Source organism: Macrotis lagotis, chromosome 3, assembly GCF_037893015.1.
Source record: "Macrotis lagotis isolate mMagLag1 chromosome 3, bilby.v1.9.chrom.fasta, whole genome shotgun sequence".
In the NCBI taxonomy this organism is placed as follows: Eukaryota; Metazoa; Chordata; class Mammalia; order Peramelemorphia; family Peramelidae; genus Macrotis; species Macrotis lagotis.
The window spans coordinates 106,379,151-106,397,489 of NC_133660.1; the positions used below are offsets into that span (position 1 = coordinate 106,379,151).

The following is an 18,339-nucleotide window of genomic DNA, read 5'->3' on the forward strand; positions in this document are numbered from 1 at the left end:
TGCATCTCTCTTGTCTGTCTGGCACACACACCCAGCAATAGTTGATATTTGCATATTGTTGAGTGGCTTATAAAGTGTTTTCCTTTTTTAAAAAAAAATCTATGGCATAAGAACTAGTAACTCTCCTCTGGGAATGTCAGAATATTCTTTGGCTCAGAATGGTTAAATGATTTTTGCTCGGGGTCTTAGAATTTTTAAATAGAAGAATAAGGATCCAAAGTCACAAGAGTCCTGGATCCCAAGAAGTTTCCCTGAGAGATTTCCTCACTCAAGTCATAGTGCCATGAAGTATGATGAGGATGATTGAATTAGAGCTGGGAGAGATCTTAGGGCATACTAAATCCAACACCCTTAAGTTACAAGAAACTTAAGTTCAAGAATTCAAGTGATCTAGCTAGCTGGTTATAGAACTGTTCAATTATCTGAGACAGGATTAGACCTCAAATCTTCCTGACTTTAGAAACTGTGCTTTTTTCATGCATTTCACCAAGCTGCCTAAGCTGCCATCTGAAGGTCCCTACCAATCCTGTTCTCAGAACAGAAACAACCTAACCTTTGGTAAGGACTTCTAAGGTTTCCACATGGAAAACTTCTACAATTGTTCTCTCAGGAAGCACATATGCTTAGTAGAACAATGAAAAATGAAGAATGTCAACAGTCAATCTAGTTGGATACATAAACAAATGGAATTTCTAATATAAGATGACCAACAAGTGGTCATCTAGCCTTTGACTGCTGTTCAAACTCTTTCATTACCAAGTTGTCTTCTAATAATATTTCAGTCTTCTTTAACCTTATTCTCTAACTACTCTTTGATCCAGTGATAACAGCCCTTTCTCTTGCTGTGTCCCATGCTCTTCCTTTTTCTTCTCTGCCTAGATCATGACTTCTTTTAACTACCTCCTAAAATCTCATTATTTAAAGAAAGGTTATTCCCATCTCTCTTATTACTAATGCCATTTTTTCTTATTTCCTATTTAATGATAATAATAATAATAATATCTAAAATTTATATAGTACTTGAAGGCTTGCATTTTATAAATATGATCTCCTATATTCATTAAAATCCTTGGAGGGAGATGTTATTATTATCCCCATTTCACAGTTGAAGAAACTGAGACAGATAATAAATGACTTGTCCAGAGTCACACTGGGTATGTACCTGAGTCCACATTTGAACCCAAGTCTTCCTGAGTCCAGGGCCCAGGATTTTATCTGCAGCATCACCTACTAAGCTCCTTGGGGGCAGGTATTGTCTTTTGCCTTTTTTTCTATCCCCAATTATTGAAACATAGTAGTTATTTGAATGTGCACTGACTGCTCCATCACCTCTTTCGTTATCTTATTCTCCTGTTAGATAGCTCTAATTGCTAGAAAGTGTCTCCTTGATGTCAAGCCAATGTACATGCCAGAGAAACTTCTACTTCTACTAGGGAAGAATAAAACAAGCTTAATGCTTCTTCCTCAGGACAATACTTCTAATGTATAGCTACCATGTTCTCCTCTGAGTCTTCTCTTCTCTCACCTAAAACAAAGGGAAACTGACTCTAGTCAACATAATTATGTCTTAATGGAGACACTGCTTGTAAATTAATTAATATAGTTACCCTTATTTATTTGTAAGAAAAAGTTAAACAAGTCAATGGTTAGGGCTTGTAAGGGAGCCCAGAGGTCACCTAATTCAATTTCCTCCCTTGAGCAATGAGGAAACTATTTCTGTAATACATAGATTATCTTTTCTGATCCATATAACCGTTAGTTAATAAAGCAGGTATTATTTCATTTAATATTAGAAAACTGAGGGAGAGAGATGAGAGAACTTCAAATAGGTGATTCCAGATCCATTGTTATTCCCATTAAAAAAGGTCCCTGGATTCTGAAGGATTCTGAATAATACTACTTAAATATTGATCATTAATAGATAATTGAAAGTACTATTAATGTTTTTATAACATTTATTTGAAGACTATTAAAAACTGCAAGGCAAAATTTTTATAACTGTGATGATTTTACATCCATTCAATTCTGTTCTGAATTTCTCACATACTGCTATATATAGCATCTATATGCTATTGTATAGTAGAGACAATACAGTATGGTGGATAAAGAATTGGTCTTAAGCCAAGATGAAATATGTTAAAGTGTCACATTTTAAATATGTAGCCTTTGTGTTCCTGGGCACAATTTTGGCTTACAGCATTATGAATGAAGGTAGTTTTCCCACCTAGAAGACCCCTGTACCAATATAATCAAAGGTCTAATACTTATCCTCATTATTTAGTGAAAGGTAATTCATAATATATTTGTGTTTTCTATACCTAGTAATAGCAAAATTCCTTAAAATTGTATAATGGTAAGTAAAAGTATTTTCCACACACATTAGTTTATTTTTTCAAACAATCTGTAGGGTAAGCAAGGCAGGTGTTGAAAGGTAGGCTCAGAAAATAAATAAATGATTTGTCTAAAATTACTATCAAGTATGGAATAGTTAATGTCAGAACTGAGATATACTAGTGTCCTTCCTATCCTGCATGAGATGTTCTCTTATTTGATTTTCATGAATCTGGAAGAGTGAAAACTGGGCAATTATTCAATACTCTTCACTGACTTCTTCCCTCATGCCAACTTACCAATGTCATCATCTGTCCTGTCAATGGGATCTTTCTCCAAACAATCTCTAACAATATCCCTGCTCATCAAAGGATCCGAGGCCCTCTCAATGTCCTCTTCATCATCATCATCTTCTGAATCCACTGCGGTTTCTGGCAGCCCACTCAGGTCCATATCACCAGCCTCACTTTCTGTGGCCTAAAAGGACAAAATGATATTCATTAGAGCAAGAAACCCACTCAACGTTACAAAACTAACACACACAATAAACTGCACCTTTAAAAAAACTGATCTTACTTCCCTGTATCACTGGGAGATCACTGTTGATCTATCAGTTATTATGATAAATCAGTAGGTTATTACCATGTGACCTGAATTAATTCTGCAAACACTTAATAATAAGGCAAAACCAATAGTGAGCAATTCACTCATTAGACTTCATGTTTTAACAACAATAATGATACAACAGAATTTTGCAATATATAGGGTTTAGTTGTAATGAGTTAATAATATTATTATGAAACAGCACTCATCAGGGAACATTTTGTCGACTCTGCTCAATCCCACTCTCATATTGTCCATGCTTATTTGAAGTTCTGCCTCTGAAGACTACCTAGTTGTATGGCTTAATCTCTCAGTACTTTAGAGAACTAAGAATATAAATTGCAGAAAAAGGTACCAATTTGAATTTGGTAGAATGTCCTCATCTAGGACTTTCCTATAGCAATGAAATCACAGGTATAGTACCATTCCTATTTCCTACTTGTTAAGAGTTGGATTTATAGTCAAAAGTATAGAATATAAGTTCATAAATAAAAAGCTGGAAAGCCCTATATATATGTAAATCAACCCCATCTTTTTTACTTATGAGGAAATCAATGCTCAGACACTTAAATGGGTGGCCCAATATCATAAAAGGAGAGTTAGAATTTGAATACAAGTCCTGTGACTCCAAATCCAACTCTACTTCTATAGTAATGATGCAATAATAAAAAAAAACACTGGATCCAAGAGTTGAGTACTAAGGTTGAAGTTAAATCTCTACCATTTATTAAGTATGAGATCATAGGTAAGAGGAGAAAACCAAAGGGAGAGAGAGAGAGAGAGAAGAAGAAGAAGAAGGAGGAGGAGGAGGAGGAGGAAGAGGAGGAGGAGAGAGGAGGAGAGAGGAGAGAGAAAAGAGACAGAGGCAAAACCTTAGAATGATAAGCTCCAACAGTCAAGAACATAACTCCAACTCCAATTACAGGGTTCTGGGTATCCCAAAAATCTTACTACAGCTTAAAATTTTAAACTGCACTAATTTTAGGGGGGGGGCTCTCAGTAAATAGATTATTCCACACATGTGTATTTTTGTTTATATAACTATATATATATATATATACACACACACACACACACACACACACATTTATATACAGATACATTTAATAGAATGCATGCACACACACAAATATGGTGTTGCATTTGCAAATATGACAATAAAAATGAAACATATGCAGTACTTAATGTATATTATTTCAGTGGAACTCAAAACTATCTGAAGGTACACAATGGAAATACTGGTACTATAAACTGATATCACAGATGAGAAAATAGAGTCTCTCAGGGATGCTCAGTGACCTGTCCATGACCCTAGCATTACTAAATATTTGACTCAGGACTTTGACCTGAGTCATTCTGATTCAAAATTCAATGATACTTCACAGTATTATGTGGCCTTGCAAGAGATAAGAGAGGAAGGATGATTTATTTCTAAAATTAAAGCACTATAGAAAGTTTAAGATAATAGAATGTGAACTTTAGCAGCTATTCATATATATCTACTCACAAAGCCATCAGGATCTTGAAATGAAAATATGGAATTAAATAGTGTTTTTAATACCTCATCACAGGTATATGTTACAAGTCCTTTGATTTTTGGTTAATCTAACTGGATAAAATAAGGAGACTTACCAAAGAAATTAATATATTGGAACATTCTTAAAAGGGAAGCTTCAAGATGATGAAATGTTGAAAAGTACAAAGAATGAAAACAGAAATGATTATTGTCATTAGTGTGTAAAATTTGAAAATGGAACTTGTATATGTATGTAGTATACACATATTTCAGTGATTTATTTTTTAAATCAAACATTTAATAAACCCACAGTCCTATTTCCCTCTCAGTTTTAGGTGATTTTTCCTTAGGTTTGGGTTCATGTGGGAAAAGCAAAGCTTCAACAATCATTATGTTAAAGAAATATAAGTAGTTACAAATGCTGTCAAAACAATAACTTTCCAATTGAATTTCCTAAGTAGGATTTCTGTTCCAAGCTCATTTGTGCAGTAGCCAGAGTCAAAAGGAACATAGGCCTATTCATCCTTTTGTGTAAATAACAGACTTAATATAGTCTAAGTAATTCAATTCTAAACAGAGGGGGTGAAGGTGAGGAAAATGAATTATGCAGATTTAATAGTGAAGCCCTTAAAAACATTCTATCAGATTTAAAATCTAAGAAATATTATGAATTACTATAAGGCACAAAGATAGGTCAAAGAACTGTCATCAAGTTCTGCCAAAAAGGTGGTCAGAAGTAACAGGGAGCATCAGCATGTGCTGTTTTGAGGGTTGTATAGAAAATAACAAATCACAGACAGTTTTTTTTTTTGCACTATTCTTTGGAGTACTGAGATGTGTTCCTCTTCAATAGAATTTTCTTTTTCTTTTAGGTTTTTTTTTTTTGTAAGGCAAATGGAGTTAAGTGGCTTGCCCAAGGCCACACAGCTAGGTTAATTATTGAGCGTCTGAGACCCAGGTACTCCTGACTCCAGGGCCAGTGCTTTATCCACTACGCCACCTAGCCGCCCCTTCAATAGAATTTTCAAATGTGCAGTAGAAAGAAGATTGGACTTCATTTTGGGAGAACTTAAGTTCAAGTTTTTCCTTTTATCCATGTGACCCTGTTCATCCACAGAATGTCTCTGTGAATATGAGCAAGTGGGTTCATTTGACTGGTATTTAGTTTGATCAACTCTAAATGAAGAAAGTTGAATGAGAGCTTAAAAATTTCTCCCAACTCTAGATCTAGGTTCTAATGTAACATAGTATGTGCATTCTTAAATATGAAGTCATGTGAGGAGAAAGTCATATTGTAGTAGAAAGTTCACTGACTTGAGCATCAAACTCAAAGAGGACTCAAATTCAGTAGATAAATATTAATAATGTTCAATTATATAGGAATGTTCAAAAGGTCTTGACATGTTTATTAACTGTGACATTTAATGAAGGCTAGAATTTTCCCTAAATTAATAAGGGAACTGTGTAGCATAAGACCAGAAAGTATGTTACCTAAAAAAGAATACATTTTAATTACATCAATTGTGAGTCACTTTTGGTTTCTAACTTATTTTCATCTCTTATCATTTTTTAAAATTATGATAAGACTTCTAAAGATAAAAGTTCTCAAAGGAGAAAAATAAAAAAAGAAAGAAAAGTTCTAGAATATTATAAATATTTAATATTTGGCTTTAAATATGATCAATTACTCAAAATAATGTAAAAATAAGCAACAAAGCACACTCACACACATAAATAAAACACACTGCTATAATATTTCTCGTCTTCCCTAGGATAATTTTCATTTCGAGGAATTCGATGTAAAGCTGTTCATAGCCATAATAGATTTCAGGAACTAAATTCTGTTTGGATTCAATTACTTGAAACTAGAAGTCATAAGTTAAAGAATTTTTAGAGTTGAAAAAGTTCATCTCTTTCAAATTATAAATGAAGACAATCCCACTATAGCATACCTGAAAGTGAACATTTAGACACTGAAGACTTCCAAGGAAAAAAGAGATCTTTTACCAGCACCTCTCAAGGCAATCTACTCCACAATTGGTGCAGCTCTGAATATTAGGATGTTTTCCTTGTCTTAATTTGCTTCTCTTTAACTCCTATCTATTCTTCATTGTGCCCCCTAGGGTCAAACAGGAAAAAGTCTAATCCTACTTTTTCTTAAGATAACTCTTCAAATAAGTAAGTACAGCTATCTTATGCCCTGTTTTTTTCATCCAGGTAAACACTGACAATTCTACAGAACATTGTGTCACTAGTTAATTTAGCTATTCTATATATCAAGAACCAAGCACAGTCAATGACTAGTAAAAGACACAATAAAATGTTTGTTGAATCTTGACATCTCAGTTTTATAATCTATACAAAGGAAGAAAATATTATAACATATAAAAGGTGACTTTTAACACTAAAAGTCTCTGATTCTTTGAGTATTTCCTAAAATTTGTTTTTAAACTTGTTGTTTCTAGAAATACTTGCAATTTGAAAATACAAAAGTCAAAAAAGCTACATAAATCAAAATATTCCCTCTACAAAAAAAATCCCAACCCATCTCACATGATATCAAATGACTAACATTAATTTCTCCTCTTTATACAATTGAAAAGACATTTTCAAATGTATTTAGAGTATCACATTAGGAATAATAATCATGTTCAGTCAATGGAGCATTTCTGTTATTGACTGAAACGAGTTCTAAAATCTTTTATGCAATGATCAACTATTTCTTTTGATTCAAAGGAATCTTAGTCTTCCATTGCCATTTAGAAAGAATGCAAACAGAATCTGTTGAAAATTTTATGCTTCTTTTCTAATTTCTGGAAGTTTTTTTTGAACAGGTAAATCCTTCAGCTCCATAAATTCCTGTCCTAACTGAATCTGCCCCATCCTTCCTTCTCTGGATATGCTATTATCAACAATATCCTGTTGAGGAACAGGCAGAGATAATACAACCAGACATTTTTGATAGTTCCGGTAGAGGACTTTGCAGATAAACTTTCCAAGTGATCCAAGGTACTTCGAATTGCATGCCACAAGGAATTGTCATCAACCAATCTAATATAGACTTTTGCTATATTTCCCTAGACGGTCTAGGAATACAGACATACAGCCTAACTCAAAAAAATCAAAGACTTTCCTCCTATTTTGTAGAACCTTTAGAGACTATATTTCTCTGTGAAAAATTTCAAGAGCCCAAGATCTCTCCTACATGATAAGACAGCCAAAAAGAAATGCAATGAAGAATAAGTATACCTAATAATTAATAATTAACACATTAGTTTTTATATCAGTCACATTCCCATCACAAAATATGACTTTATAAAACAAGCAAACTATAGTTTATTTTTTCCCTCAATGTGTACTTTTGATTTCCCCATAATTCTAGGAATGAAGTCCATATCTAGATAAGTATTATATATTGTAGTCCAGTCAATAAGTATGTATTTTGCATCCATCATGTGCCAGTATAAGCACTGGTCATAAAGATAGATATGTTTTATAAACTTGCAATTCTGATCCCCTATTTCCTTTTCTAACCAAAGTTCATTAGACTTCATTAAAAGAGAAACTAGAGTAAAATAAGAGTAATGATCTTCCCTGAACAATAGTCCAAAACAACAAATGAATAAGATGCCAAAAAGAAAGAGGAACTTTATATAAATCCTGGCACAGGATGACCAAAGTGTTATTTAATATTGTTATCTTATTTCTCCTCAAAGAAATGATAAAAAAAAAAAGGATTCAGTACAAAGCAAAGAAAAAAAGTGGAAAAGGGAAAAAAAGAGAAAAGAAAAGCTATTCTAGTCAACCAAACTGGTTTACATTTCATATAACTCTGCTGATCAGTCACCGAACTTTAAGGTTAAAAAGGAATCTTATAAACCACCTGAGCCAATTCCATCATTTACAAGTGAGGAAACAGCAGGTCAGAAATGAAATAACTTACCCAAGAGAGTTAGCTGCGGATTCAAGACTAAAAGAAGCCTGGTGTCTTTCCACTATACCACAATCCCTCCCAAACACAGAGAATCTAAGAGAGACCATTTAGAGAATATGTGCTGATATAAGGCTTCTGAATTATCTTCATACTTTTCCTGAAAACTGCCTCTTGACCCTTCATACTTATTCGCTTTGCCACTGTGATTCATATTGCTCTATGGAAGCAAAGAAAACCTCACAAGAAATGGTCTTACACAGCTACATCTTATATTAGAAATATAAGATGCATTTTAAAAATACATCATATACATAACATTTAAAAGACATTCTAAAAATAGGCAAATGTGGGAGTGATTATTCCTATTATAAAATGATTCTTAGCTTTTATTGATATTCCTTCACATGACAAGTTTCCCAGTGCTTTTCAAATATTATGCAATTTACAGAGAATTTTCAGGAACACTTCCATTCTATAAAGTGAATTATACCTATATTTTATGCAACAATACACTATCCCACCCCCATTTCCCACTTTTCATCGGCAACTCTGATTGTTCACCATATCAGGAAAAACACACAAGAAGGTATATTATGAAGCCGGAAGGTGTACAATCTGTTGGCAGGATAAAGCAAAGATATCATGGGAAAAGACTAAAACAATAGTCTCCCCACCTTGCCTACTGCAGAGAAAATTCTCACAGGCTCAGCTTCCCTTATTGTCAAATGTCTTCTAGACTCATACATTGAGAAAGTAGTTACTATAAGTAAGAAATCACAATAAAATGCCTTGTACTTTTCCAAGCCAATAAAAGATGAAAGAGTTTGAAAATGTACCTTCCAGTAGGCAAAGAACACACTTGCTATGTTCTGATTAATCTAAAAGAGTAGTAAACTTAGTTTGATCCATATTTTAAGACCTTTCATTCTAGAAGATGCTTTAAAACAACCATCATAAAAATGTTCTTATTAAAAAAAGTGCCCCCAATGGTATTCTCAAGAGAAAAAGCTCATAAACTTGTCTTTAAGAATATATTATATTCACTAAATTAATTTATTTTTCTTATGCAATAATCAACAAAGATTTAGTTTCTACATTAATATTTAAATAGAAATATTCCCAGAACAGTATTGAAAACATCTAAAGATTCAAATCCATGATTTATTTTTTGAAAAGATCTATGAATCTATTTTCCTTGTAAACAGCTGCTCTCAAAAAATAAATACTATTATATGGCTATGATGTAAACAAAATTTCAAAAACAAATTAGGAAAACAGTAAATACAATGTCAGACAGTAAAAAATTAGTTAATTTAGCCAAGATACTAATTGACTAAAAAAGAAACATATGAAAACAGTTATATTATCATTAAACACTCAGATAACATTTTCAATTCATTTGGAAAATGTTCAGATAATTAATTGTTCCACACAATCACCAAGCAAAAAAGCACCTTAACTATAGATCTAATACATTTGAGTTTCAAAATTATTGAATTTGACAAAGATGGAAAAATAATCTGCTCCACCAAACCCAGAAGGAATACATTTATATCCTCATACTTCAGAATGACTTAGAGAGACAAAATAATATCTTTCTTCATTACCTTATGAAACCCCACTCTAAGTCAACATTATGACCTCCAAACCCTTGAGCATTTCAATTTTCTCATTAGATCATCTCCCCTATACTAACCCCTTGGTGAAGCAATTCAACTCTGTACTGTCCTCCTCACTTATATCTCCAGTCCCCTATCATGATTGATTATGCTCTGCAAAACCTCAGCCTTGCATCCCCCAATTTGATATCTTCACTTCTACACATCTGCTGCTGAACTAAGGTGGAGAAAACATGCAATCATTTTGACTAGGTCCACTACAAATTTGTTATACAACCTCAACTGAGTTCTCAATAGAGCTATTTAATCCTGCTATATTTCCCTTCTTTACTCACTAATGGCTTTATCACGCAGCAGCTTTACCAAACTGTTTCATCTCTCCTCAAATCTCCCATGACTTCCCTTCTTCCTGCTCTCTTAGTTGAGTACTATATCTATTTTACGCCCACCCCCCCAAAAAAAGTTACTCATCTTGAGTTCCTTCTCCAACTGCTATCTCCTCCCTTTATCCCTGGCAAACATAATGAAGTGACCTTAAGGCTATCTCATTCCCTTTACCAATTTAAGTGATCCCAGTTCATCTTATCTACAAATTGCCTCCTCCTGTCATCCCTGTTCTTTCATGTTTTCAATCTCCCATGTTCATCATATCCTACTGCCTATAACCATACCCATATATCCTCTATTCTGAAAAAAAAAAAGCCTGATCCTTCCATCCCTGCTCACTTCAATCCTCTAGCTCTTCTGTCCTATGCAGCCAAACTCTTCCAAAAAAAAAAATCAAAAACATATGATTCCACTTTCCCTGGTCAAGTGATCCCATTCTCTCCCATCTCCTGCAACAAACTGCACCCTGTCATTCCCATCCCTGGTAAATATTATCTAATAGCTCTTCTGTCTTGAAAAGTTCTTCAACAATAGGTATATTTACCTTCTCTCTTCTCACTCTCTTAACCTCTTACAAGTTTGGCATCTAACTTTATCATTCCACTAAAATGTCTCTGCAAAGTTATCAGTGATCTCTTAGTTGTCAAATTCATTGACCTTTTTACAAATCCTCATTCTCCTTGACCTCTGAAATTTTTGACACTGTTAATCACCATCTCCTCCTTGATACATTCATTTCTCTAAGTTTTCACAACATCACTCTCTTTCCTAGTTCTTTTTCTATCCAATTACTCCTTCTGTAGCACTTTTGCTGGATCTTCCAGCAGATCAGGCCCTCAAACTGTAAATGTTCCTTTTCTTCTCTCTCTCTATGCTATATCTCTTGTTGATCTCATCAACTCCCATAAATTTAATTACCATCTTCAGGTCAATGATAATCCAACCTAATTACTCTGCCCCAAAACTCTTGACTGGCTTCCAATTTTAGATTTTCAATTGTCTTTCAGACAGTAGACATTAGTAGACTTCTTAAACCAAACATTTCTGAAATGGAGTTCATTAGTTTTTCCCCCTAAACTCATCCCCTTCTCCATCTCTACTACCTTTCCTATCAGTGTAGCTGGCAACACCAAACTTCTAGTTCCTCAGGCTCTCCACCTAACAGTCATCTTGCATTCCTCACTACATCTCATTCCCTATATCCAATCTGTTGTCAAGATCCATTGATCTTAACTTTGCAATATCTCTCAAAAACAAAAGCCTCTGTGCTCAAAGCCCCTTCATAACTAACCTCCTCCTATCTTTCCAGTCTTCTTACATCTTACTCTCCAATATGTATTCCTTGATCCAGTAACACTGGCCTCTTGTCCATTCCATGAATGGAGACAAATATCCCCATGCTTTTCTCCAGGTTGGCAACATTCCCTCTTCAACTCTTATTGATTTCCCTGGTTTCCCCAGGTTAATTCAAATCCTATCTTCTACAAGAAGCTTTTCATAACCCCTCTTGTCCCTCCCATTAGATTGTAAACTCCCTGAAAGTCTTTTCTATCTTTCTTTATCCTCAGCACTTATCACAGTGTTTAGCCCATAGAAAAGCTTTAATAAATGTTTGCTAGGTGAGTTTGATTCACTGAGGAATAAAAATGCTACATGGCTAGTAATCATTTTACCTGAATTCAAGAGCTACTCTGACACATATTAACTATCTGATCTTGGCAAGGAAGTCAATTAACCTACCAGAGTTTTAGGCAATAAGACTATTAGTTTCAGAAAAGAAAAAAAGTTTCTCCTTCACAGCTAGCTCCCTACACCAGTGATATGTCAGATCTCATCCTTATCCTAATCCCTTCTGTTGTATTTCACAAGGCACTCTGGTGACTACAAGCTTCAGCTTTCAGTTCCTCCTCAAGGATGCATATCATGCTCCTTTTTTCCTTATAAAGCAATTGGGATCAAGAGACTTGCTCAGGGTCACAGAGCTATTATGTGTTCAAGGCTGTATTTGAACTTATGTCTTCCTGACTCCAGGGACTGTGCTCTATTCACTGCACAATAGTTTAAAATTTTTAAAGATTGTATTGAAAACACCCATCCCGAGTAACAGAAATAATATGGAACAGCGCCCTAAAACAGTGGCATATAAAAGAAAACAGAAGCATTTAACCACTACTACTTCAACAGAGTCAATATAAGTTTCTCAGACAATTAATCTTCATATGATCAATGAATGAATGAATTTATGTATGTATGTATGTGTGTGTGTGTGTGTGTGTGTGTGTGTGTATGTATGTATGTAGATATAAATATTACTCCTGGTCTGACTTTTGAATACATGGGCCTAGAAACCTGATCAATGGTTTCCACTAAAAGATTGTTTGGGGATTCCATTCTGTTTCTACAATTCAGAACAAGAATATGGTGGCATGTTCCAGTTAGATGTGGGTGGCTAAGATGTCACAGTCACATTCCATATACCAGAGAAGCTAGAGGACTGCAGGAGAACACCCTTCCTCATCTTCTGAGCCCTTCATTCAAAAAAATCTCCAAATTACCAAGAATGAGGGTAATTTTTTTTCAAACTTTCTTTTTTCGTTTTGTTTTGCAAGGCAATCAGGGTTAAGTGACTTAGCCAGGGTCATACAGCTAGTGTTAAGTATCTGATGTCACATTTGACTCAGAACCTCTTTACTCCAGCACTATACTGCATCCACTGCTCCAGATGTCCCTTCTCCAAACATTTTAAAATTGATTAGTTTGGAATTTGTCCTTTGGGTGATTTGCTTAATGCAGTACTTTATTTGTAGATATGGCTAAATATTATCACAATACTGAGCTCAATATTTATAATACATGAAAGGTTGAGACCAAAGTGTATGCTACTATCTTTCAACTTACTATCATATAACCTTTACTTATTCATTCTTTTGTCCTAATGAGGGATGGGAATTCAATATTCTTTATAAAAATCAAAATATCTACACAGATCTTAATGTTAAAGAACAACAAACATCTTAATAAATAATGTAATCCTATTTTTAACAAAACATGATGATTTTATAATGCTTGTAAATATTCGTATTTATGGCTAACAGCATAAAATGCATTTAATGATTAAATTGTAAAAGAGGGTAGTAAAAAAAGCACCTCTAGCACATATTTCAAATTACTCAAAAGTACATCCAAAGCATGAATTAGTTACACCTTTAAAAAAAAAATTCTTCTGAAAAAATTTTTTCAATTCATTCCTGAATTTAATTGGCCTCCTATCTTGAATAGAAGTAACTTTTCAGATACTTCAAAACAATTTTCTAAAATGGAAACTAATCAAAACTTGGTAATAATCTTATAAAAGCCTTAGTAAGAAAATCAAGTGCATTTCCTTTCAATAAATCACAGCCTGTATGTGATCAAGTACCATGTAATAAATTGAATTGTTTATAAGTGAAATTTAGGTTGTAAAATTTTCTTACTGATATTTTTAAATCATCGACAAATTAGTAATAATTAATGATGAATGCTTGAAAATACCAAGGAGTCAAAGAAAGAGAAAAACATATCTATATTTTTTAACCACAAATAAGAGCATTTTGAAGAGCTATCAGAAAAAAAAACCAAAACAAGTTTCTTTATGCTCTATTAAAGTAAACATTTTGTTCTATTAAAGAAAACAATTTTCTTTTTGTGCCATTAGTACTTAAAACTTTTTTAAAATTTTTATTTATTTAAGGCAATGGGGCTAAAGAGTGACTTGCCCAAGGTCATACAGCTAGGCAATTATTAAGTATTTGAGGCTGGATTTGAACTCAGGTCCTCCTGACTCAAGGGCAGGTGCTTTATCCACTTGGCTACCTAGTTGCTCCTGGACTTAAAACTTTTAAAAAGTTTATTTAATAAATCTTGATGGAAACATTCAGAAATTCTCTCTTAAAAGTTGATGAGAAAAAACATATCTAAGCCCTGGGAACAATGCAGTAGTCATGATATATTCAATTCAACAAATATTTACGATGTGTTTATTATATATAAGCCAATGTCCTAGGCACTGGCATATTTTGTGGGTCCTTAAAAGCCAAGAAGCATTAAGCCTGTATTTCAAGTCATATCAGGCAAATGTCTACCAAATGGAAAAGATATTTCATATATATATATATATATATATATATATATATATATATATATATATATATATATATATATAATTTCCTCTATTACATAAAACAAAAAATCAATAGCATGTTTGTTCTACAGCAGTGTTTTAAATTTTCCTTATTTTTCCAAGATCAAATAATTTATAATACAAGGATTTCATGAAGACTCATAAAGAAACATGTTACCTATATTCTAAAAGAAAGGTCGTGAACTCAAAGTGAAGAATGAGATGCATTTGTATCATCCAGACAAGGTCAATACAGTAATTTAGTTTTTTTGACTAACATGTGCATGTGTACATATGTGTTTGTATTTGTGTATACACATATAATATATATTTACATGAGTTTTCTTTTTTCTTTCTCAATAGGATTAAGGATTGAGAGGGAGAGAAGTCAGATTTTTGTTGAGTGGGAAAAACTTTCTTAATCCGCAATATCAAAGTGTTGGAATGCAGCAGGGTCAAACTCACAAAAGGTCCCTACTTATGCAATGCTATTTAGAAAACCACAAATTAACATTGTTTATGTTGTATTATATTTTTGTTTATTTTGTAAATATTTTCAGATTACAATTTGATCCAATTCAAGCTGAGCTAGGAATTGACCTTACATGATGATTTGGACACCTCTGTATTAAATGATCTCCAATTCCTATTTATGATCTTGTACTTAATTAAAAGTTTAATTAAAGAAACTTGGGGGGATCAAATTTGTTAAATGCTACTTTACTAAGTTAAATTAGATAGTTAACAACTGAACAAAGAAATATCAACATATTGTGTACATATGCACTTTTACAAGTTCAAATATTAAATTGCTGTTTTTTTGGTTTTTCATTTTAATATGTATTAATTTAATATGTAATTTAAAATTACATATATCCAAAGAAATGATATGGGAGAAGAATGATAAAAGAAGCAACTTTCTTACCTGGTAGATATCAGAGAGGCTGCTGCTTCCAGAATCACTGGTGATGCTACATCCTGAATGACTAGAGGAAACGTGGGTCACCTGTGGGTGGAGACTGTCAGTAAGGTGTAGTTTTGTGAAATCTGCCGGAAGCTGAAGGGGAGCAGGAAAAGTAAAATTACAATTTGAATCAGATTCTTCTAAATATTAACAAAAAGTCATTTCACATACTCTGAATTCTCTCTCTCTCTCTCTCTCTCTCTCTCTCTCTCACACACACACACACACACACAAATACTGAGAAGACCTTTGTGCATTAAAAAAAAAAAAAGTTTAAAGGGCTGTTAGACAAAAGGAATGTATCTCCAAATGCAGTGACTCAAACTTTAAATAATTGTTATCTAAAAGTAAAGATTTCTAATTTTAGCATATACAATCGAATGAATGGTAGCTTTCAATATTTATTTACAAAGTATTTAGCAATTATATTTGAAATCAGAGAGTTACAACTCAGCAACTTTATGGTAGAAATAAGGAAGCTTAACATGAAGATTAATAAATCCAACTTTGTCAATTGAAGCACACTAATTAAAACTCAATAGTCATGTGTTCACCTATGTGTTCACTTATGAAACATTCAGCTTTAACGCAATCTACCTAATCTAAAACAAGGGAAAACAAATTAGATTCAAAAATACTTGTTGAGGGTCAGTAGGGTGATCAAAATCAGTAAAAATCTACTTATTACTAGGAATATTATGTTTGAACATAATAGCATTCCACTGAACATTGCTCAAAGTAAATGGGTTTGCAGGTGATAAAATAACTTTTCATTATAAAGATATTTTTGTTCCAGTGATATTCACTCTTAATAGGATCTGATCTGTATTTGATTTCATCTGAAGAATAGAAGCTCAATTCTACCTAACAAGTAATTCTGACAGAAGTCTACTTTATTACAATGAAGCTCTAGGTTCTAAGTATCTAATAATAGCATTAAGACTAAAGGTAAATATTATAATTTCATTTCTTCATGTGAAAGAATGGATTAGTTTAAATTATTTTTATTCTGAAAAGGAACCACGAGGAAAAATTTTAAAACTTTTAAATCATTGTTGTTGATTCTTATGTTTTAAAATATGCATTTCATTTAACCTTGAAATAAGATCCTTTGATTTTTTTAGACTCATCATCTGTGGTGTACAGAAAATGAAGAATCTAACTTAGGTACATCAATAGAATAAAATTGGTAAAGCAGTTCAGGGTAATATTTTCTGTTGTATGAAAGGAAAAAATATTCTAAGTTTTCCTGCATTTAAAACAATCAGCCAATGAAACCTGACTCATATAACTACAGGATACAAGAATAGGCAAAATCTCTTTTCCATCCAACTGCATTTCTCTGTTCAAGAGGCCAATTCAGTCAACACCTGTGCATTTAACCTTTAAGCATATTGATAGCATAATCACCTATGAGTTATACAGTTTAAAAAGGATATACTTTAATAATAGTGGAAAAAATCACAGAAAATGTGAAAAGTCTGCAACAATATTTTGGATATTGTCTATTTTTAAATGTTACCTTTCTTCTGGTCCTTTCACAAGCATGAATATTGTTTGAAATGGCCTCAAAAATTCTGTTATGTCAGGAAAATGATTGTATCATTCAACCAATCAGACAAGTATTTATTGGGTGCCTATGCGCGCTAGCCATTGAGAATAAAGAGATATAAGCAGTCACTAACTTCAAGGAAAAATGTAAATTTCCAATTAAGTAAGCAATTATGATAATAATAATAAGAAAGCAATATGTATAAAAATTATAGTAACAGATATGGTAAGATGGATTAATTCCCTCATCTGAAAAAACATAGAAACTATGTCTTCCTTTAGAATATAATTCTATTTCTTCTGACAACTCTTTTTTTTAAGGTTTTTTCAAGGCAAATGGGGTTAAATGGCTTGCCCAAGGCCACACAGCTAGGTAATTATTAAGTGTCTGAGACTGGATTTGAACCCAGGTACACCTGACTCCAAGGCCAGTGCTTTATCCACTACACCACCTAGCTGCCCCCTTTGAGTAAGTTCTTCAAATAATATATTAAAAGTGAGTAATAACTAATGCCATTTAAAAACATTAAAATCACAAGGAAGTAACCCAAATATCTGCCCAAAATATAATTAGTTCTTATTATTGATGTTCTTTAAAATAACTCCATTATTTATCAAAACAGAAGCTATCATATCACAGGATTATTTCACTTACCTCTTACTATTTTTTCCTTTTCTTTCACCCACTTTTCCCTATTTTTTTTAACTCTTTCCCACCCATACAGAACCTACTACTGACCTACTCACTGAAGTTTGGGGCCATTGAGACCATTATGGAAATGAAGAATATGATGATTCAAGTTCATTGTTTCAAGATGTCCCAAATCAGCCATTGTTTAAGTTTTAGCCCACCCACAGTGGTTATAATGGGGGTGGAGTAAAAAAAAAAATCAAAATAAAAGGAGAGGCAGGGGAAGAAAATAGTTTGGGGCCTATGAGTGATTCTTACTCTGTTAGCTACTACAATTACTCCATGACTTAGGACCTTCCATCTATGTACTGTAAAATATTATTATAACACAAGTTCCACTATAATTTAATCTAGGAACATATATCCCTAAGGCACAACATTATAATGGCATTAAATTATATTATCATATTGGCAAGTTTCTGACTTGACACACAAATTTCTACTCAATTTAGATATAAAAATAGCTCACCTGCATTGAACAAGATAAAATACAAACAAATATTAGAAATGGGAAAAACTGGGGCAGCTAAGTGGCACAGTGGATAGAGTACTGATCCTGGAGTCAGTAGGACCTGAATTCAAAT

General features: G+C 33.1%; 1 protein-coding gene across 14 annotated transcripts in view; it reads right to left on the minus strand.

The window, feature by feature from the left end:
• Positions 1–18,339, minus strand: part of RAPGEF2 (Rap guanine nucleotide exchange factor 2) — a 313,685-nt gene that overhangs the window by 49,439 nt on the left and 245,907 nt on the right. For all 14 annotated transcript variants that reach the window (XM_074229032.1, XM_074229033.1, XM_074229038.1 and 11 more), the window contains 2 exons: positions 15,475–15,606; positions 2,631–2,808 (listed from right to left, as the gene is read on the minus strand). In XM_074229032.1, coding sequence (XP_074085133.1) covers positions 2,631–2,808; positions 15,475–15,606 — 310 coding nt within the window. The remainder of the gene's footprint in view (positions 1–2,630; positions 2,809–15,474; positions 15,607–18,339) is intronic.